We start from the raw sequence: 23,734 nt of genomic DNA, 5'->3' as shown, positions 1-23,734 counted from the left end.
GTTCTCGTCTTTTCTTCCTCAGGCTTTTTTCTTAGCTTTCAGGACCCTAGCGATCCCTCCCCCACCCCTCAGCACGCTCCCTACGAAGGGTTCTCCTTCCGGTGCCGCGGCGGCGGCGGTAGCGCTAGCGCCAGCGCCGCGCAGTGAAGGGCTTGGGGGCCGTCGGACGTCGTCGCCCCTGCCGCCGCCGCCGCCGCCGCCGCCGCCGCCATGGAGACGTTGTACCGGGTGCCCTTCGTGGTCCTCGAGTGTCCCAACCTGAAGCTGAAGAAGCCGCCATGGGCCCACATGCCGTCAGCCATGACGGTGTACGCCCTGGTGGTGGTGTCTTATTTCCTCATCACTGGAGGTAACGCCGGCGGGTTCGGGCTCGGGGGTTCCCAGCGGGCTTCCGGGGTTCCGTGGACCCCCCAGCTTCGTACAGTGTCTGTGTGTGTTTGTATCTATATAGACATCATCATATTAATCCATCAATAAACCTTACTAAGCTCCAGGGGCACAAAAGGAGGCCAGAGACTGCCCCTGCCCTTCAAGAACTAAACGGGGCAAACAGATCCATACAAAGAAGCTAATCCAATTCAGCGAACATTGATTAAGCGCCTACTGCGTACCTGGGCCGGTCCCTGCCCTTAAGGAGCTTAAATCGAACCGGGGCGGACCACAGGCAAACAGTTCTATAAATAATCATTCAATTCAGTTAACGTTGCTTGAATGATCCAGAGTGGAGGCTAGTCCAAGAGGTCTGTGTCATTGGGAAGTCTGTGAGCCCTTTCTTAAATATCGTTTATAAACGCAAAACATGATATATTTGGGGTTACAGAGGAGTAACTGTTCTCAAATATTGTCTATAAATGCGTATCATAAAATATTTGGGGATACAGAGGAGTAACCCTTTCTCAGATAACGTTTATAAGTGCTTATCATAAAATACTTGAGGTTACAGAGGAGTCCAGTTATATTGAAGGAAAAGTTCAGTTCCCCCCCCCCCCCCCTTCTTGTTACTTCAGGTTAGAGGTACCCTGGAAGCAGAACCAGAGTTATAGAATTTCCTTTGTTCGTGGACAAAGTAATGTAAGCTTGGATATCAAAAGGTGGCAAAGAACCAGCCTGGCTTAGTTTGGAGAAATTGTTTGCCAAAAAGTAGGATACTGGTAAGGAAATTTTGTTCAGCCCCGTCGTTGGAAGAATAAATTGTGCGGGAGGTTTGTCTCGGCCTTATTCACACTAGTGAAATCAGAAATCTTGGAAGCTGTTGTAGTAAGACATTGAAAAGGGTGGGTCCTCTATCCGAGTGATGAGCTGGCAATCCAGTGATAAGCCCCTCTTGGATTGCCTTCAGCCCTTTAAAGCCTTAAAATCTGCTCAAGCTTGTCCGCCTGCTTTCTAATTTCATTTTGGATAAACTCAGCTTTTTTAATGGAGAAAATGTAACTTAAATACTTAACTTTTATATTTGAATATAGAATATTGTAGCTGGAAGGGACTTTAGAAGTCATCCAATTCAGTTGAACCTTTATTGGTGAGGAAATGTCTTAGGTTATATAGACGGAGAGTATCCAAGACTAGGAAGGTTGATAGGGTCATTCTGCTCTGCTCTGGTCACCCCAGCTCTAGAGTATTTATTGTATTCAGTTTGGGGTGCTGTGTTTTAGAAAGTTCTTGAATAAACCGGAGAAAGTTTTTAAAGGGGCATCCAGGATAATAAAGGGCCTCATGCCTTGAGGATCAGTAGCTTTCCCAAATGGAAGGGGGTATTTAGTATTCACCCCAAACTCTTCAGATTTGCAAGCAAAGGCTGGATGACCACTTTGGTGGTATTTCAGGTATAACTTAGGATAGATGTCTCCCTATTTTCCCTCCCCCTTTGAGATTCTCTCCCTGAGATCAAGAACCTAGATTAAGGGTAGAGCTGAGATTAGAATTTGGATCTCCTGATTCCCAGTTCACTAATGCTCTTTAGTAGATCACATCTCTTGACTAGAGAGCCAGCATTTTATACAAGTTTTAAATGTTGATGACAGTGAAGTGGAAATAATATACTCACTCCTATATAAATGAATTGTGAGAAAAATTCTAGAATACTAGCAGTAGTCAGAAGTGTTCTTTTTGCTTATTTAGCCTGTCATATTACAAGTGTAATTCAGTAAATGAAATTTTAAAAATTATTTTTCCTATCTTTATAAATAGTAGTTTACAGAATTACAAATTATTAGTGGGGGGACCTTATTTTCATTCAGTACATTCTCACTTTCCTGTGAGGAAACGGAGGACTAGAGTTCTGTAGCTGCGTCCTAAATCTGCTGGTTTCTTTGCATAATCTGCATCCTCATAAACCAGTTTTCTTTGTGTAATGGAAGTTTTGCTTTTAACTTTACCTTAAATAGATCCTGTGTATCTACATTAGGTTCATAGTTCTCTGCCTCTGCTCCCCCCGGAAACTTCAGACCTCAGAATTTTATTGGAGAGTTTATAGACCCTGTAGGCACCTGTGGACTTTTTAATGTACAACTCCCAAGTGTTTTCTGTAGAGGGTACATCTGTGTTCTTTTATACTTCACTCTCTGACCACGACCACTATCTTCGTATTTTAAACATGATCATCACCCAAGGATCTGTCCTTACTCTGTTTTCTCCACGCTGTCACATCAATCATTTTTATGTAGTTTATGGCTTTAGTTATCACCTCTCTGCACATGACTTTGAGATCTGTATTTTCAGACCTGATTGATGCTTCTAGACTTTAGGAGCATCACCTTTCCAGCTGTCCATTGAACACACGGGTGCCATGTGCGTATTCAAATGGAACTTCAAGCATGCCTCAAACCAAGATCATTTCCCTCCTCCCCTTACTCCAGAACTCTGTCCATCCTCTTAAATCTTACATTCCCATATGTCTGATAGATGTTTTGTTCTTTCAAGTCCTCCAGTTTCAATGTGAATCGTGTTTGATTCTTTTCTCTATTTCTATCCCTAGGGCTGTCAGTTCTTCCTTTGAAGTCTATCCAACATCAGTCTCTTCTCTACCATCTTAGTGCAGGAGTTTCATTGCCTCTTGTATAGATAGACCTTTAGTCCAGATTCTTAACTGCTCTCCCTGCCTTTAGACTTTCCTTCCTTTAGGGCAGTGGTTCTCATGTGTCACAGTAGCCCTGATTTTTTGCTACATGTGTGAATTAAATAAACTTACACTTGTAATTGTGTGGATACGTGTAAGTCAGCTGTCCTGTGGTGTGCTGTGATTCTTCAGGAAAAAGGATAATACTGTGAAAGAAGCAAAAGAAAGTTTGAGAACTACTGCTGTAGTTGATGTTCTGTTAATTCTTAGGTAAATTGTTTGGGTAGCGTCACTCCCCTAATAAAAAACCTTAATAACTCTCCATGGCTTAGCAGTTAAGTGCCCACTGTGTGCCAGGATTGTGCCTCAGTGCTTGAAAGGCAGAAGACAGGCTCCCCCCCCTTGAGCTCACAGTCAGATGGGGGAAACAAAGAAAACAACAGTCAACTCTGTACAGATTGGCTGTAAATCGAATAAATATGAAACGATTGACTGAGGAAAGGCACTAAAAAGGGACTGAGAAAGATTTCCTCCAGAAGGTGGAATTTTGGCTGGAATTCAGAGGAAGCCAGTAAGTGGAGATCAAAAGGGAAAGCATCCCAGGGATGGGAGACAGCTAGAGAAAAGTTTAGTTTGAGGAACAGCAAGGAGGTCAGGGTCACTGCATCAAAGGGTACATGGCAGGGAGGGGTGGGGCATGCGGGGCGGGCCAGCACTTCTGATGTAAGGGCTTGCTAATCGTCTAACCATCCCCCACCTCTCACCTGTGGCTCCAGGAAGCTGTAGCAATGGCCACACTGTGGTAAAAACTGTCTTGGCAGACAGGCTAAAACCAGATTGATGGTAACTGACAGGCTTCAAACCTGTGAGTGACTTAGCAGGATGTCTACCACAAACGTGAAGCTTTTTCTCAGCAGAATGGACAGTTGAAAATAGTTTGTTCCATTGATCTTGAAGGCGGCTGAAGCAGGTGCTATGGAGAGCTTGGTCAGAGGCTAAGGTTATCTACTGATTCTTGTTCTTCCTTTTGTCCTGCCACTGGACTTCAGTGACTCAGGAAGAGAGAGTGAGATTGACGACTTTGTGTAGCTCTGCCTCACTTCAATTCATAAGCAAGTCAAGACATCACCTTGTGATGTCATTGGTCCTCTTTGAAAGTGAAGGACAAGCAGCACCATGGTGGGGGCTAAGGTCTAAGAAGAATGGGAAGGTGTGTGTGGGAGAGGTAGGTTATTGGGCTCTGAATTCCACATGAAGTTTATGTTTGATTGTGGAGGTGATGGAGAGTGATGGTTGGACCTGCATTTGGGAAAATCACTTTGGTAGCTGCATAGAGGTTGGACTAGAATAGGGAAAGGCTGGAATCATGTCAGGCAGACCAACCAACAGAGTATTATAGTATTCCAAGTGTGGGGAAATGAGGGTCTGTACCAGAATGGTGGAGTATCAGAACAGAGAAGGGGGGTATATTTGAGATTTCTGCAAAGGCGAAATCAACTGGCTTTGGCAACAGATTGGATATGGGGGGAAGATAAAGTGAGGAATCTAATGGTGACTCGTCAGTTTTGAGCCTGGGTGACTGGGAGGATGCTGATACCCTAGACAGTAATAGGGAAGTTTGGAGGGTGAGAAGGTCAGGGGAGGTGAGGAGGGTGAGTTCAGTTTTGACTGTGTTGAATTTAACATTTCTGTTAGACATATAAAGTTGGACATGACACTGGAGGTTAGGACTATAGAGATAGGTTTGAGAATCATCAGCATAGAGATAGTTGAATCTATAGGAGTTGATGAGGTTACTAAATAGTATAGAGAAGAAAAGATGACCCAGGACAGAATTCTGTGGGATATCCATGGTTTTTGGAGCAGACCTGGATGAAATTCCATCAAAGGAGCTTGAGAAGAAGCAATCACACAGGTCGAAGGAGAGTCAGGAGAGCAGTATCGTAGAAGTCTAGAAAGGGGAGGGAGTGACAGTGTCAAAGGCTGCAGAAGGTTCAAAGGATGAGAACTGGGAAAAAGGCCATTTGATTTAGCAGTTAATAGATCTTTGATAGCTTTGAAGAGAGTAGTTTTAAGTTGAATTGAGAGTGGGAACAGAGGAGGTAGATGCACTTATTTTTGAGAGCCCTTGTCAGAAATTAAGCTACAAAAGGCTGGAGAGCTGTGGAGCAGAAGCTAGCAGGGTTGAGTACATCAAGTGAGGGTTTCTTTTGAGGATGATGGAGACCTAGGTATGTTTGCAGGCAGTAGGGAACCAGCCAGTGGAAAGGGAGATGTTGAAGGTAAGTGAGAGTGGGCATGATAGAGAAGCCAGTTTGTCAGAAAAGATGGGGTGGAATGGGAGAGTGGGATCAGCTTTGGCAATAAGGGCCACCTCTTCATTCAAAATGGGTGAAGCAAAAGATAGTGGTGAAGGTATCTGGATCATGTAAGAAGAGGGAGCTCTTGGACAATGGCCTTTATTTTTCAATAAAATATGGAGCAAAGTTATCTATTGAGAGGGAGTGTGGAAAGAGGGAGGCAAGGAATTAAGGAGGGTTGAAAAGATTTGAAGAGCTGTTGTGGTGAGATACTAAGTTAATTAGGGAGGTGCAGAAGGTATAGATTGCTTTGAAACATTGAGGGCCCAGTTGAGGTTGCACAACATTAATTTTTATTTGTGAGTGGACCTCATCAGTGTGATTTTTCTCTACTTTTGTTCAGTAGCATGTATGTAGAAGCAGAGGCCAGAGATGGTAGGGATGATCCAAGGCTGAGGCTTGGCAGGGTGAAATTGAGGTGTGAGGGGACAAAGGACTCAAGAGACAGTATAGAGTTGAACTAGTTCAACAAGGGTCAAGATAGTGAAAGGAGTAGTGTAGCTAGTGTGGAAGAGATGACCTGAGAGGGAGCTGAGGGGACAGGCTTGTTTGGAGCTTGTGGTGTAGATGAAAAACAGGATTTAGGGTTTCAAGGCAGAGGAAGAGTTGGAATCATAATAGATTGTGATCAAATTGGGGAGTTTCAGGATTCATTTAGGTGACGCTTGTGGGAAATGCCAAGTTCACACCATCTTTGTGTGGCTGAGGTGGGGAGGAGGAGCACTCCACCCTGGCCCTCAACAATTCCCCCTTTCTTTTGTTGTAACCTGAGATAAGGTACTTGGGTTTGAAAAGCTTACCCCAGAGAGAGAAGGCACCCATGAATAGGTGGCCATACAGAGAAACAAAGGGATAGAGAGGTAATATAGATATGAGCCAATGGAACAGGGATGCAAAGGGATTTGTATTAGCAACATAATCCCAAATCGTGCTTGCAGCTTCCTGGGCGGTCAAGATTTCCCTTGGAGGCCTGATCTATAAATCATGTATGGTGGTATTATAATGGACAGGAGTAACACAAATAGAAATGAACCTATGATCACATCTTATGAACAATCTTGTTTCAAAAACATCAACTTTGTTTCCCACCACCACAACAGTTTCCCTTAAAAGTATCCATTAAATTGTATTTACGGATAAACCAATTGACACAAAGGAAGCCGATGCTGCCACAAAGCTTATAATGCCTAAAATAATGCAACTTATACATCTTTTCTGTCTTACTTTCAACATTAGCTGATTAAAAGTTTGATCAGATACCAGCCTTCACTTTTGACAGGCATTAAAGCAGACCTAGGACACATAATTACAGATATAATGCTAGTGTTAGCTGTATGAAAACCAATGTATTCAGTGATAGCACAATTAAAGAATGTTATTTCCCAATCATTCTATCTGTATCAATTTGTTTCCCAAAAACCTTAGACCCATGTGCTACCATAATTACCTCCTCTATCTTCCCTCCCCATATCACTGGTAAGCCAAGCCGCGGATTATGTACAAAAAGTCCATCTATCTTCTCTCAATCAGTTCCTTCTGCTGCAGTGGTCAGCTGGAGGGTGCCCAGAAGCAGAACGAGTGTCTTCATTGTCCTGTCAGTCTGACTGCGGGTTCATTGTGGTCTTGGCTTTTTTTTTCTTTCCTCTTTTCCTCCATCCTTATCTTCTCCAATGTATGGCAGAGGTCAGAGGTTTCTTTCTGGTATCCAGATCGTTTCTTCACCATTTCCTGTGGAAACACAAGCATACCCTCGCCCCCATGTTAACCCAGGGCCTGTCTTTGTGTTGTTCCATTTCACCTTCACTTTTTTCCAATCAGTGAGGTGTGTTTTGCCTTTTTGAAATTTTTGAGCAGGCATAAGCCCCTCTCTATCTGGTGTCAGGTACACAGCACTATATCAACTCTTCTCCTTATTCTTTTGCCTTCTTCTCCCTCTTTCTTTTGTTTTTGGAGGAGAGTTTTTATGTCATGATTGAGACGTTCTACAATGGCCTGACCAGTAGGATTATATGGGATGCCAGTTCTATGCTGTATTCTGCATGACAGACAGAACTTAGTAAAGGCTTGACTAGTTTAAGCTGGACCATTATCTGTGTGTAGAGTTGCAAAACACCTGAACAGATGACCAATAACAAATTTTATTGATTCCCCAGTCAGTGGGTGGCAATAGTATGACCTGAATATGTGTCTAGTCACATGAAGGCATTTATCCCTTCCAAATTTTGGGACATGTGTGACATCCATTTGCCATATTTCAAGAGGATTGCATCCTCTAAGATTGATGGATGTATTTGATGGAGCTGGCAAAAACGGAATGCAATGTAGACAAGATGTTACTACAATGCTTCTTGCTTGCTCTCTAGTTATGTGAAATTGCCTGCAAAGCATGGAAGCTTACTGATGAAACTGGTTGTAGGAATGCTGTGCTTCTAAAACTGTCAGTGTGAGCAAGCTGTCTACTTGTCTATTTCCCTCTAAAATAGGCCCTGGCAGTTGTGTATGGGATGGGACCCAAGATCTTTTGGGGTAAGGGATGAAGGGAATTTCAGCTTCTGAAATTGCTTCCTGCTGAGATTGGATGTAGAGCTGTTCCTGCCTCAATGGGTCCTATTCAAAGAATACATAGCTTGAGCAGTTATCTGGAAGTTGATGGCTTGCACTCTGGAAAAGACAAACCTGGCATGGAGGTTAGATAAAGACCAAACAGGCACAAAAGGAATATAAATAAAGGACCATTTCCCTGCCGTAACAGGCAAAGGAAGGCCAGGCTAGGCCAGGCCAAGGGCAACAGATTTGAATATGAAAGACCAGAATTAAGTGGGAAGATTCAGGAAGACCAGGCTACAGATTTGAGTATGAAAAGCCAGGTTAAGTGGCAAGATTACCATAGACAAGATATCTCACAAGTTATCGCTCTTTACTAGCATAACTCTATTGTCTTAAACAAAAGAGATTGAACCTACAACTGAATAGATGTACATCATTGTTTCACAGGCTAGTTTCTCCTTTTCTGATTACATTTACTCTGGAAGAAAAACTTTTATTAACTTTTGCTTAGGTCATGGAATGACTACAAATTCAGATTAAAAGAGCAAGATCTTTTCTGCTTTATAGATCATTACATATTAACTTATCAATACATTGTCTTGAAAATGAAAATTTAGTAGGCTTTACAAGAGATTGTTTTAAAATATTTCTTCTAAAAGTGTTTTGTTTCAAAACAGTTTAAAATTTGTCCTGATGTTAACAGTCACTATACTTTTATAAAGAAAATAGTTGAAAACCTTTAAAATGATAGTTCTCTTTTTACTTTGAAACAAAAATAAACCTTTAAAATTAAAATCCATTAAAGCTTAGTTGGTATGAAAATGTCCTTAAGTGATATGATTGCCCAAAGTATTAGAACAAACCAAATTCTTAATTATCATAGAATGCCTAAATAACAAAATGCTTTAGTCAGAAAGGTGCAATATATACTTCTCACATTGATTACAGAAAAACCTACTGCTTATAAAATTCTTTTGAACAATGGGGACAGCTGAAGTAGTTTACTTAAACTGCTAAACATGTTCTATTCAGGAAATAATATTAGACTTCCCAGTAAGATTACACAAAAGGGTCTCATATGTTTTGTTGGTCATTTACTATTGATCATAGAAATTTGCTTTATAGAAAGAGAAAACAGGGACATGCGACATAGCAAATGACAGGATAAAGCATCCTTGACTCTGTTTGAATTCAGATAAGAGCAAAATTCTCCAATTATATAGTATCTGTTTCATAGCCAGACCCAGAAATAGTCAGGTGGGAAATGTTGCCTTTGAGTAGCTTGTGGTATTTCTCTCAGATACTCATTGCAAACAACCACACCTAAATTCAAACTCAAAACAAAAATATTTATGGTCTCAAATGTCTTTCGCCTTAAACAGCAAAATTCACTCATCAGCTCAGAGCCAGATAGTCATTTCTATTCTCGTGGAGTTGCAGTAAGCAATAAAGATTTATCTGGACTTATACGCATAAGGGAATTCCATTAAGATCCTTTCTTTTCAAATTTAAAACTTGTCCAGATGTAAAAGCCAATTGCCAAAATTCCTCTCCATATATTACAACTTCTGAGCAAGTCCTGTTCATTGTTTATAATTTGCATAAGCCAATCAGGTTTCTTTCTTAGGGTTGATGACTGCACCTACAGGAATGGTTTCCGGGGGCCTCAGCAATTGTACAAAATTAAGGAGATTGGTACCACACCCATGCCTGCCAACCCCCAAGCATACAGGAGGACTGTTCTGAATGGGCAGTTCTAAATAAAATTGTCATTCAATTCCTTTCTTTCTACATACAGTAATCAATTAGCAATTTTAGGTTTAGCATTAAAACAGTAACTCCAAATAACAATCTTTACAACTTTTAAAATTGTTTTAATAGAAACTTCTTTAACAGGGAAAGGTGAAAATACCTGGTTTTCTAAATGACAGTTACAAAAACCAAAACATTACAAGACAAAGTTAGCAGGACTGAGAAAACTTAAAACAACATGACTGGCTTTTCACAATTTTCCCGACATCTTTTAGTTTCAACAAAATTCAGATGAGAAACTGGTTTCTCTAACACTGTTTCTGGATTGCAGGAGTTACTCAATTTTTACAATACAAGACTATTAACACTTTAGAAGCACAACAGTAACACACATAGTGAACCTTAGGTGTCATTAATTACATTTCCAAACCATCATATATAAATATTAATAGAAGACTGGGCTTACTAAATGTAGGGGCTGGTTGGCTTGTCATCTCATACTGCTGTGACCCAACCCCTACCCTCGGGGAGGCTAAATTAAATTCCCTACTGTTCTTTAACATTCTCTTCCCTTGATCAAATCTGGGATGATAAAAGTTACAATTCACTGTAGTCCTAGTTGGATGATGAGTTGAGGCTGCAGGGCAAAAAAATCTTAATGGTTCTAACCTTTACTCAAGTAAATTTTACAGTGTCCACTCCATAAGAACTTCTTTGAAAGAGAGGGCTTTTGAATCTATCAGCTGAAGTGAGGGAGACTTCTAAACAATTATCCAGTGGCGCCAAGTCCCCTCCATTCTATTGGAGAGTTCAAAAGCTTTATCTCTGCTGAGGTGTCTCTTTTTCAGATCTCTGCATTTTTCCAGTTTGCCTTAGTGCCAAATAATGTAACAAATTCTGACCTATCTTAAACATCCAGTTAGGAGTGAAATGTTTCAGTTAAAATATGACCAGAATAACTACTTTTTGGTTATTTCCCATTATACAAAAACTTGTCTTTTAAGTGAGGCATGAGATAATTAAAATGCTAGTCAGCCTGCCTCTCTGATATGAGGGAAAAAACTTCCCTGATTTCTTCTTGTCTTTCTCTCTGCCTTCACAACCTGGCCAGGGTTAGATGGTAGAAAGAGAGAATTTTACCAACAACTTTCCAACAATTTCCAAAACTTATATGCTTTCCTTAAAACTGCACATGCGTTATTTCCTTGTATACCTTATCTGAAACTGCCTTTAGCAGTCATATAAACTAGATAATATAAGATTAGCTTCTCTCTTTCTTTTTCCCATTCTCCTCCCTGATACTGCAGTCATTAGAGAGAAGGGTCTAGGGCGAAGGAAAGAGAAAACATGGTAAAGAGATTAACACACAAACACACTGGCACAGAACCTAGAGACAGAATACATATACACACAATAAGACAGAATTCAAAAAACCGAGAAAAGATTGCCAGAAATCCTCTGCATAAATTAGACCTATGGCTTGATTTCTTTTACTTTGTTCCAAGCATACTTTGTGAAATTCAAATTTCCACAGCAAGTAATCTCCTTCAAGAGTGGTTTTATCTCAGTTACACGGATCAGTGGGGCACAGGGCTGTCTGAGAAATGCTGCGTAGAAGAGACTGAATGTAAGGATCACTTGGTCCATAATTGATTGCCCCTTGTGTTGATTCCTTTAAAAATTTAAAATCCAAAGGGGTGAATTCTCTTGGAACTCCTCCTGGGTTAATGGGGTCTGGGGTTTCTGGAGCAGTAAAGAATGTAAGTGGTTCTGTGGGAGCCGAGGGTTCCAGGGTGCTGAGGCTTCCTCTGACCAGGAATCCACCTCTTCTTCCCCTTCCTCCTTCTCCGCAACCACCTCTCTATCTGAGTGTTTCTGCCCTTAAAAAATATCTGACCCATTGTTAACCTGTTATGAACAGAATCTGCCTTTTGATTCCATTAACACAGTAAGCTCTCCCCATAAGCCTGTAATTGCTGAGATTTTACTGTGCCTGCATGAACCTCAGACAAAGTGAAATGCCCCCACAGGGGTTCTTCGAGGCTTCCCCTTACCTTAGTTACCTTGTCACAACCCGGAGCTCCTTTCCAGGGGGCTGTTATCACCATCTCCTGTTTAGTAACAAGGGGGCGGGGATGGAGAGCCATTCCGGATGATAATGAGCACAGTCTCAAAGAACAGTTTCCCCCAAGGTCTATCCAGATCTTGTCAACCACACTCCACCCTGGCCCTCAACACGTTTCAAGTCCAGTCCCTGAAGCCATTGTCTAGGGGAGCAGCCCCTGAGGAGTGGGACCTGGCAGCTGCTTCTTCACATGCTGCCATTTCTACAGAACTCTTCAGCCATCACCAGAGTCCTTGGCACTATCCAGTGGCTCAGTATCAGAAGTTGATGATGGTTTTATCAGTAGAAATGATGTTACACAAGAGACATTGCCATGTGTTCTATCACTGCACTCCAAGGACAAGGAGACCTCTCCATGTGTCTTGGAACTGAAACCTCTATGTGTTATCTCCCCCCACTAGACTGCAAGAATGTCTCTCCCCTTGAGAGGAACTGCTCTCTTTTTTGTTTGTATTCCCAGTGCTTAGCATAGTCTTCTAACATAGTAAGCACCTAAGTCCTTTGTGTTCATTTATATACTCAGTTATGTTGTTCCCTTCTCTCAAGGCTGTGTTCAGGTACCATCTCCTCCAGTAAGCCTTTCTTAATTCCTCCAACTAGAAGAGATCCTTGACTCCTGTCGAAGCTCTTTGTACCTCTTCTGTTCTGTTACCACATTGTTGTTATTCAGGCATATCCAACTCTTTAAGATCCCAAGGACTTTTTTTCGTGGCAAAGATACTGGAGTATTCTGCCATTTTTTTCTCTGTTGTGTTTCCATTTTACAGATGAGGAACTGAGGCCACTAGGGTTAAGTGACTTGCCCGGAGTCACACAACTAAGTGTGTGAGGATGGATTTGAACTCAGATCTCACTGACACCAGGCCAGTACTCTATCCATTGAGCCACCTAGCTGCCTGCTACCATATTGTAATTTGTGTTATTTTTTTTTTTTGCCTGTAAGTGAATTATGATCTTGATAAATGGAGGAAAGTGCCAACTGGTTTCATAGGGTATAGAGTTGGAAAAAGATGTTAATCTCTCATTTTCCAGAGAAGGTTAACCAGACTAAGACTGTGTTGTTCAGGATCACACAGGTAGTAAGTAAAAGAGCAGAGATTTGAATCCATTCAGGCTGGTCCTCTGACTTTAAAATGCTAGGTCTGAAGTAAGGAAGACTCATCTTTGTGAGTTCAAATCTGGCCTCAGACTCTAGCTGTATGACCCTGGGCAAGTTACTTAACCCTGTTGCCTCAATTTCCTCCTCTGTAAAATGAGCCAGAGAAGGAAGTGGCAAACCACTCCAGTAGTTTCTTTGCCAAGAAAACCCCAAATGGGGTTACAAAGAATTGAACATGACTAAAATGACTGAACAGTCACCACTTGCTTTAAATCCACTGCTCTTTCCATTGGCACCAAATTTGATATTTGAGGATAAGACTACAGATCCATCAAAACATGTGTCTTCCCCTCCACCACCACTGTTTCTTCCCTCTTAGACTATAAACTTTGTTCTTATTCATCTTTTATCTCTGGTACCTTGCACATTGTAGAGACTTATAGATTTATTGAATATGACTAGATGAATGGGAGGATGTTAGAGCTTTTGCCAGAAACAGACAAGTTAGGAGGTACAACTGACTTGGGAAAATAATGAGTTTGTTCTTTAGGGCCGGGATCACTATCTGTCACTGAATAAATATTTGTCAAATGAATGAGTTTAATGTTCAGTTGAAATGTTAGTTATTTTTGAATCTTATTTAATTGTTTGGAAACCAAGTATAATTTTTTGTTTTAAATTGTATAAAGCCTAAATCAACCATAGTAAAACATTTTCTTAATCCCTGATAGACTTTATAATTCACTAGACAAAAGAATTTGCAAGGTAAGTTTGTAATAAATTCCTATTGTTTAATTTGGTCCATTTCGGTTTCCAGATTTTCTGGAAGGAGAAAAGTTCTGTTCTTCTCTCCTAAAAACCGAGAATCGAGAGTATAGTGTCATTAAAGGCCAAAGGGAGGCACAGAATTTGTACTGGGGAAAAGTTTTTTATGACATTAGTCAAGAAGAAAGGGAATCTGGACATGGGAATGTAGCAAAGAAATAATACAACTTGATGACAAGAAGGTCAAAGGGTCACTTAGGTTAGAGGCTACAAATTGCCATTCCTAAGGGGAGCCCAAAGCCAGATTTAAAGTTAAGTGAGTGGAGAAAAGCACATAAGTTTATTAGATAAAGGAAACTAATAGAGATCATGTGAGGATCACAAGAGTTCAGGGCTCTGTAACTGGATGTATTGGCAACGGTGAGGCTAAAACACTTGTTTCCTGGTATCCTCATGGGCTGTTGTGGTCTCGCCATCTGTGTGACCATCCTAAAAGTGAGCAGTTTGCTGAGACTGCCAACATTATCCTATTGAATATCAACAGAAAGATTAATGATAATACCTTTATACTGATTTTAAAGTCATAATGAGAAAATAATCAAGATTATATGATAGTGCTTCAAACCTCTTCGTTTTTTAAATGTGGTAATATTGTTTTGATATCTATCCCCTCCCTACAGTATCTTCAGTTAGCCAGTGACCCTCTTTGCCTGGTACTGTGTTAGGTGCTGAAAATGCGAGTACTAGGAATGAAACTGGCTCTACTCAGAAGGGTTAAGCAAAAAGATGTGTAATTAGGTGATTGGCACTTGGTAGCAGATGTAACTTTCCACTTTGCAGTGATCTCGTTTTTAATTGCCAAATCCATTAAACTTTTCTCAGTCCTCATCCTCCTTGACCTCTCTACAACCTCCGGCACTGTCACTCACCCTTGTCTCCTTGTTTCCCTCTGTCCAGGTTTTCCACCTGTCTGACTGTTTTCTTCTCTACTTTGATGCTTCTTTGTCCAGGTCACATCTACTAATGGAAGGTTCTCCTTTCTAAATAGTGATTCTCTTAACTATCTCATCAGCTCCCACGGATTCCCAGGGAGTGTTATCTGTCTGCTAATAATTCTGATCTACTCATCTGGCCAGAATCTCCAGACATCTTGCATTGGATGTCCCTGTGATGTCTGAGACATGACAAACTGTGTCTGTGATATTGTTGAGAGCACCGCCCAGTTTGTCCTGTTCAGTTCTTGTTTGCATTGTTTGTATGCCGTTTCCCACTGAATTGTGAGCTCCTTAAGAACAAGGACTGTTTCTTCATTTTCTTTGTATTCTGAGCACTTAGCGCATTTCTTCATAGAAATGTTTTAACTTTAGTACTCTGATGTAGCCATTTAATTTGACCTGAATTTGGCCTGAATTAATTTGATTCTGACCTAAATTAATTTGATGCAGCTGCATCTTGGTGTTATTTCAGCTCTGCCACCTTATATGTTAGTTCAGTCAAGTCTTCCTTTGTTTTTCTGTATATTCTGAAGAACATTCGTTCTTCATGTTGTAATAAAATGTTAGGACTCATATAACGTGTTCACATACTGTTTATATAACACAAGTAGTATAACTGTTTCCCAGTCATTGGGCACAAATTGGTTTCTAGATTTTTGAAAAAGGTAGGTCTTAAAATTAAAGACATTTAAATATTTCATTTGATTTTAAATTTAATGTATATAGAACCTCTCCAGGAATAACTCAAAAATTAAGGGAAAGATTTGTTTGAAATAGTTACGGAGTATATATATATATTTTTTTTTTCCAAATTCAGGCCATAAATTTGTATTTTCCTTTAAACAAATTTTGGGAGCCTTCTCTATTGATCACTTTGCAGCAATACTAAAAATTAAGACTATGTCATTCTTATCTTGAAATAATTTTCTAAAATTCTGAACATAAAGTTAAAGTCTTAAATAGACTTGTTTGATCTTTACAGATGGAGAAAAACAAATCGTAAACATTTTTTATTTTAATAAACTATTTTATATCTTCAGAAAAAAGCTAAAGCTATAATATTATTAATCCAGTCTAATTTTCACTGTTATTTTTCACATAGGAATAATTTATGATGTCATTGTGGAACCTCCTAGCGTTGGATCTATGACAGATGAACATGGACATCAGAGACCAGTTGCTTTCTTGGCATATAGGTAAAGTAACTGGGGATGGGGTGGGGTGGAGGTAGGGGGTTGAGAGACAGAGCAATGTTTGCTTATTTTAAAATGCAAACAAATTTCCTTAGGGAAAGCAGCATTATTTAAAGAATAGTTGCCTTCAATGCTAGCTTTTGGAGTGACTGAGTTTATTTTTTCTCTAGGGGAAGTATCTCAAAAGCATCTCCACATCCTCCTATAGCCTAGGTTTCTGCCCCAAAACTTTTGGGGAGTCCTGGGCTCTGTCTCTTAGGCCACCCTACCCCCCTTAGTCCCTGGAGTCACATCTCATTCTCTCTGTTCCCAAGGTCTCTGGCCTGATGGTGCCAAGCATTGCTCTGCTGGTGCCATTATAGGCCGGGCAGATTTCCATCATTTGGAGCTTGAATCTCTGACGAGAGAGCACAAATTTAGGAGGTTTTGAACTCTTTAAAGTCCAGACACATGCTGCCCTTGTTCTTCTGTTCACCTGCAGGGATCTTTGCAGTGCTGGCTCTGAGGCCTTAGCATATTTCTGCAGTTTGGAGCTTGGATCTCCATGGCCCCAGAAAGAGAGGTGTAGGGGCGTTGCATTTTTTGCAAGCTCATGAGTTGGGTGGCTAGTTAGTGTGGTGGGCAGTGGAAGGGGAAGTGCTGAGTGAGTTAGGTACTGGTTCATGGAGTTGTTATATTTGGGGTTCCATGGAGACAGCTGAAAATGTTGATGCATAATTTCTGTTTTGGAAAGGTTTGAGAAGTGAAGATTAGAGAAAATGTTCATTCTTCCATCTTGTATTTTTTTTTTGAATTTTTGGTGATTGTATTTTAATATAATTGGTTTTATTTGTAATTTCTTTTGTCTTTTATTTTACACATTTAAAAACAATTTCCAAGAAGTATCCTGTGACACAGAAAGTTAAGAACACCTGTCTTAGAGGAATTATGCTTTCCTCAGTCACTTGTTTAAGAAAGATCCATCTTCTTTAAGGAAAGGTAGCCATCCAAAATGAATGCATTATAGCATGTGTGATTAATAAATATGATTTCTTTAAGCTTGTAGAACATAAGATCAGCCTTGAAATGTTCTCAGCATGATGAGTTATGTTCAAGTAATGAGTGTTCTTCTAAATTTCAAATATTCCCTTAAAAGATTTCCCCTTTAAAAATGAAAATAGTTTACTTATCACACAAGAAAATATCTATTAAGTTTAAAATTCCTTTGCCATTGATAATATGTATTTGAACTTGTGTAAATGTTTTACACCTGAGTTAAGCAGAATGGCATTCTGTATGAAAGTGAATTTTGGGAGCAACACAGTTAAAAATGATTTTTTTTCCTCTAGATTGAATGATAAGGAAATGAAATAAGGCATTAAAAATAATTACTATTCTACATAATAGACTAGTTGTAAAATTCAGAATGAATGGTTAAGAAAAAGCAAGAACAACAACAAAACAAACCAACTAGAGTTTGGTTTCAAAGAGTAGAAAGAGCAATTTGACAAATCCAGCCAGTCCAGCAGCTGTGTCTGCTGTACATGTGGTGTCCCCTCTGCAGAGAAGGTGGGGGTAAGGGCTATGTTTAGGAATCCTAGTTTCAGACTAAAAGGAAAAGCTGATCTTGAGTCCAGGAAAGTTTCCTTTTTATGTTTTCTGCAGAAAATTATTCTTTCTTTTACAGAGTAAATGGACAATATATTATGGAAGGACTTGCATCCAGTTTCCTGTTTACAATGGGGGGTTTAGGTTTCATAATCCTAGACCGATCCAATGCACCAAATATTCCCAAGCTCAATAGGTTTCTTCTTCTCTTCATTGGTTTCGTCAGCGTCCTCTTGAGTTTCTTCATGGCGAGAGTGTTCATGAGAATGAAGCTGCCGTAAGTCATTAAACCTTCTGTTCGTATTACTGTTCGGTTGTCAAGCTGAATAATGTACAAACATGCCATAAGAAGTTTTTTGAGCTGGAAAGGACCTTAATGCTCATTCTTATCAAACTCCTTCTGTATTTGAGGAAATTGAAGCCAGGGAGGTGATTTGTGATGTAGCTAATCAGTGAATGGGCTTGTCCTAGAACCTGTACCTCCTCATTTAGCCCATTACTCCCAGACAGAATGAGAATCCCAGAGATGGATCCTGACATTAAAAATTCACGGGTCCAAAGATGTGCCCAAAGGTGTAATATATGCTCAAAGAGACCTATATATAGACAGGTATAATTGGCCCACTTGAACATATCTTTGTATGGTGCTGATGTAAGAATATATTTCTTAAGAAATATTAGTAAGGTAATTGACATTGTGTTTTTTTTCTATAGTTTTGGAAGTTATCTTTTTTTGTTTAGTTTTATTTTTATTTTCATTTCCAAATTCTCTCCCTCTCTCTACCCCTTTCCCACTACTGAGAAGTCAAGAATTACAATATCCATTATACATATGAAATCATGCAAAGCATATTTCTACATTATTCAAGTCACATCTCCCCCTTCACCATCACCACCACCACCCCCTCAAAAAAAGGAAAGAAAAAGAGGGGGGAAAAATGATTCATTCTGTGTTTGTCCTTTATTCTATTTGGAGGTAGATAGCATTTCTCATCATGAATTTTGGAGGTATTTTGAAAGAGTTGCCTTTATAATTTTGACACTGATTCCATGGACCTCACATGGAAATCTGTCATATATTTTTTATATATTTTCTAAACTTTTTGTAGTTTTAGCTTCCAAACCTAGCATTCTACTAAAGTCACCAATGTCCTTTTAAATGCCAGATTGGATGGCCATTTACCAGTTATCTTCCTTCTTGATCTTGTGGATAATACTCCCTTACTGGCCCTCATAGAATAGGATCTTAGACCTAGAGCTGGGTGGGACCCCAGAGTCCGTCTGGTTCAACCTTCTCATGTTACAGATAAGAAAACTGGCCCAGTAAGTGGTTTGATCAAGGTCAACCCACGAGTAAGCAGTAGAGATAAAGCTTTCAACATGACTCTTGTCACTCTTCCTTTGCTGAAACATGCAGCTCCTCTTCCAACTCTTTCCTGGTGATTTCATCAGCTCTCCTCTTCTCTCCCGTACCCTCTCCTCCCCTCCTCTCCTGTCCTTCATATCTAGCCTTGGTTCCTATTTTTTTATGGAAACATTGAAAAATAGAGTAGGCGTTGTAAAGTATATGCAAATTACATGAGTCTTTGAATTTGGCAAGACAGTTTTTTTTATAACTGATACATTTTAGCGTGTACTCTCTATTTGGGGTTTTTCCTGTTTTCCATTTCCTTGCCTTGTGCTCCCTCTCCCCCAGTCCAGTTTGTGGTATGGCAATACTTCAAGATGGGAGAAGATGACTTTAACATTTTGCTGAAATGGGGCTATATCTCTTATTCATATAAACACAAAACCATAAGATGTACAAATATGATCACGTCCTATCAGTTAAATGAAAACAAATTTGTATTGCTTCAGGCTTCACTTCACTAAGATAGGGCAAGTGGTTTTTCTGCAACATTACATTACTAGGAATTATTATTTACACTCATTATGTGCAAACATAGCTAATACTTAGTTTAGTATTCTGAATTTAGATATGTTCTTTAAATAGCATTCACATCTTTTGTTAACCTCAAGGTCATAGGAACAGATTCTGACTTCTAGACTTGGTTTTCAAAATTTTTAATCTTTATATAAAGAATCCACTTATAGGCCTTATATACACAGTCAGCTAAAATATCACTTTCACATACCCCTCAACCCTGCCACCCACATGTGTAATTCAGTAGGAAAAAATACTTATTTCAAATTAGTTTATTTTTGAGGTCTAGCCAGGAGGACAGAATTTTTTGTATTCATTAATCTCAGATCAAAAAGTCATCTAGAGAGCCCACAAAGAAAGCACCGAATCTTCCCATTGTGAAAATGGGTTTGCCCTTTAGAAGCAAACTATGTCTCGTATTTGAGAATTGTATTTAACTGCTTATATTTAGGGTGTGGAATTTTTAATGATTTGATATAATGGATGTGATTAAATATAAAAATATTATTGCACATGATTATTGCACAGTCATTTTGGGGAAGCTATAACCACCTGTCAATATATGATCACTTTGTCTAAAACAATTTTTTTATCATAATTTAAATTTTAGAAATATTTTAATGTTTAAAGACAAATGTCAGAGCTTGAGTTTAACTTCAGCTATCGTTATCAGAAGGGCTTCTTTTGGCGTATCATAGTACCTGACTTAACAGTGAATGGCAAGGCTAGATGCTGCCAGTTGTCCTCCCCCTCCCTGGAGGATATCACATGTGGACATCCTATATCCCTTCACAGAGGCAGGTCTTATTCTCCCTCATAGGCCTTTCACTGTCATATTGTTTTCCACATTATTTGAAGAGCTGACTCAGCTCATTTTTAGGTTCTAGAAACCCCAATTGTAATTATAGTAGTAGTGTGTGTGTGTTTTCTACATGGAATTGTATTCTGACTTTTACATTTATAAGGAATTTTCTTTTTTTTTTCCTTTTTGAGTTTTTGTTTTGTTTTTAAATGAATTTTTTTCAAGTAAATATCTGCCTTCTTTCCCTTTCACTTTTCCTGTTCCTCATTGAGAAAGCAGGAGAAACAAAATCCCTTGGGACAAGTATAACCAAGCAAAACAAGTTCCTGTATTGGTCATGTCCCAGAAAATGACATCTCATTTAGTGTTTTCAGTCTGTCACCTGTCAGGAGTTGGGTGGGTAGCATGTTTCATCATGAATCTTTGGGAGCTGGTTGGTCACGGTGTTGATCAGAGCTCCTTGGGTTTTCACAGTGCATTGTCTTTACACTACTGTTATTATCCTGCTCTCTTGTTATATTTGCTCTCCTGGTTGTGCTCACTTTGCTTTGCTGTACCTCATATGAGTCTTCTCAGGTTCCTCTGAAACCATCTCTTTGATACACGTTACTGCATAATGGCATTTCATCACATTCATGTACCATGACTTGTTCAGCCATTCCCCAATTGATGGGTAGCCCTTTAGTTTCCAATTTTGTGCTGCTGCAAGTGGAGCTACTAATCTTTTCTTCTTTCTTTAATTTCTTTGGGTGTAAGGAACTCTTTTTTCCTCTGCTTTTATCTTTGTCTTTTTGGATACTGATTTATTACCATAAAAATATTTGGTTAAACATTTTTTTCTAGTCATTAAAAATGTCACTATGGAAGCACCATAGTAATACTAGTACCTCCCTCACAGGATTGCTGTGAAGATGTATGAAAAGGGCTTTATAAACCTTCATGGTTCTTTGTCAATTAGAGATAGCTGGAGAGATTTTGAATGAAGTGGGTTTAATTCTTGCTCTTCACTCTTGCATTTCTACAGGGGCTATCTGCTGGGCTAGAGTTTCTGTGAGGCCGCAAGAGTAACTGGATCTGCTCCTTTTAATGGCATTTCAAAGGGTGTTCTGCCCTCCAGGACAGCACATGGAACATGGATTGACCGGGTCTCAGAAAGACCCAAGGAAAGGTCTGGTGTAAAAATGCAGACGGTTTTTGTCCATGTTTTGGAAAAACCCTCTTGGTCCCATTGATGTGATCAGCTTATAATAATAATGATGATAGTAAGAACACCGTTGTCTTTCTGTATTGCCCCACAACCGTTCATGTGAAATAATCATATCTGTCCTCTTTGCTTTCCCCCCCCTTTTTTGAGAGTAACTGTTTTCCTTGGTATGGTGAAAGTATTGAATAAAGTATTTCCTTATTTCCTACAAGCCCATTTGTCAATTTTACCTGTTCAGGAAAAGGCACTTCTGGTGAAGATGTGCACAAGTAAATTCAGGGAGCTGGAGCCTCCAGGCTGATCACTCTATCCAGGGGATCAGCTTTGCCTTGACCCTTTGTTATTTTAAGTGTAGCTTTCAAAGTCAGTGATTTTATGTGAGACTGTGTTCCCTAAACAATTGAGATGTGTGGAAGGAGCCAAAATAAATCATTTTTCTATTGAACTACTTGTGTGTGTGGTATCTGAAACTAATGTTTTAGCTGATTAAATGAGTGCATGACCTTATAGCCACAGCATCTTAAGATTTGTCTTTTTTTTCTTTTTTTTAAAGACTGAGTCTTTCCTTTCTTGCCTGGGCAGCAGATACTCTTAGACTCGTTTTCCAGGGCTGATTGTTAGGGACATTTTAACCTGCTGTTTTTCTGACCTGGACTGGTTCACCATTTCTTAGGCACCCTGGCGGCCCTCCATTCCCAAAGCTAACTACCCAAATTTAACCCTCCTGTAGTTCTAAACTTAAGTAGTCCACCAACTTCAGCTTCTCCCCAAAGTTGTGATTATAGGATTATGCCACCAGTCTCCCTGTCCGTTCATTTTCACATTTTGGACATGGACAAATGCTTCTCTGCTCCTCCCACCAGGTGTCTCTCAGATCTGTACTTCCTAGCCAGGCCTGCTGGCTTTTCTTGCCCCACCATGGGTTTCTCTTTCCTACCTTTACTCTGTGATTGAGCCTAGGATCTTTTAAATGAGTAGGCTTCTGCCTTTTAGTCTAGGTCACCAGAGCCAGAGTTAGAAGATAGTTTAGATTCAGTCAGAAGGCCACGCTTAAGGGTTAAGAAAGGCCATATGTGGCTGTAAAGGCTGAAGATTCCCACCCCTGGTGTAGAGAGGATGTAGTCCAAGGGCTGGCAAACTATGAACTATGGGTTGGATGGGACTTGTGCCTTCTCTCATATGACCCATGAGCTAAGAGCCAAGACCCTCATTTTGAAGAGGAAACAAGGTTCCTGAAGCTTGACGTGCCCAAGGTCCAGATAATGTATCACAGGTAGTGTGGGGAGAGCTCTGCATTTAAACTCAGAACATCTGAGTTTGAGTCTTTGTGGGGTTAGACTTCTCTCTAAGCTGAGTTTCCTAAATTAACGAAATACGGGGATTTCGTGATCTCTAATCTCCCTTTATTTGAACCCTACCTTCTCTGCAAATCCAAGCCTTTTCCCACTATGTGATGTACACTTAGAAACCTATGTAGAATGTAGGATGCCGTAGATTGAAAAGAATTCATACCAAATACCTAAAAAAACCCTATGTGATACTGCACAATTCCATACTAAATAATGAGCTAATAATTGTGAAGTGCTTAGCAAAGTCCCTAGCACATGCTACGTACACACTATGTAAATGTTAACTTTTATTAGCGGCAGCTATGTGGCACAGTGTGTAGAGCACCAGCCCTAGAGTCAGGAACATCTCCCTGAGTTCAAATCCAGCTCCAGACATTTATTAGCTGTGTTACCCTGGGTAAGTCACCTAACCCTGTCTGCCTTTGGTTTCCTTATCTGTAAAATGAACTGGAGAAGGAAATGGCAAATCATTCCAGTATCTCTTCCAAGGAAACCCCAAATGGGTTCACAAAGAGTCGGACATAATTGAGAAACTACTGAACATATATAGAAAACTACTGCCATATATAGAAAAGTATTCTTATAAGCATTGTACCTATTAAAAAAACTTTAAGACTATTATTAGGCTATAATCTTTGAAAGATAATAAGCATTTATTTTCAAATGTTATTTAGTCTGAACTTCATCTAATCTTTTAAAAATTTATTCTGAACTTAACCTAGATAAATTATTTTCATGATATAGAACAGAAAAATGATTGTACATGAAGCCGTGAATTCTTATATGTACAGTTTGCTTTTCCATTTAAATATATAAATTCAGATCTTTCTTTGTCTCTCTTTCCTTCTAGCCTGTATGACCCTCCTAACCCTATCACAGACTCTCCCTTGCAACCACATTAGGAAGAACAAAATGAAAAATCTCTTGTAACAGCACTGCACAATCAAGCAAAACTGCTTCCTACTTTGCTCATGTCT

At 39.7% G+C, this 23,734-nt stretch overlaps 1 protein-coding gene across 1 annotated transcript; it reads left to right on the top strand.

Moving 5' to 3' along the window:
* The first annotated feature begins 59 nt into the window (after positions 1–59).
* Positions 60–21,853, top strand: OSTC (oligosaccharyltransferase complex non-catalytic subunit). Its single transcript, XM_072623879.1, has 4 exons — positions 60–349; positions 15,801–15,894; positions 17,558–17,755; positions 21,229–21,853. Exons 1-4 carry the CDS (start codon positions 211–213, stop codon positions 21,245–21,247), a joined length of 450 nt encoding a protein of 149 aa, XP_072479980.1. The 5' UTR covers positions 60–210; the 3' UTR covers positions 21,248–21,853.
* Positions 21,854–23,734: the final 1,881 nt, after the last annotated feature.

The sequence above is a fragment of the Notamacropus eugenii genome, chromosome 7, assembly GCF_028372415.1.
Source record: "Notamacropus eugenii isolate mMacEug1 chromosome 7, mMacEug1.pri_v2, whole genome shotgun sequence".
Taxonomy (NCBI): domain Eukaryota; kingdom Metazoa; phylum Chordata; class Mammalia; order Diprotodontia; family Macropodidae; genus Notamacropus; species Notamacropus eugenii.
This window is presented reverse-complemented; position numbering and strand designations above follow the sequence as displayed.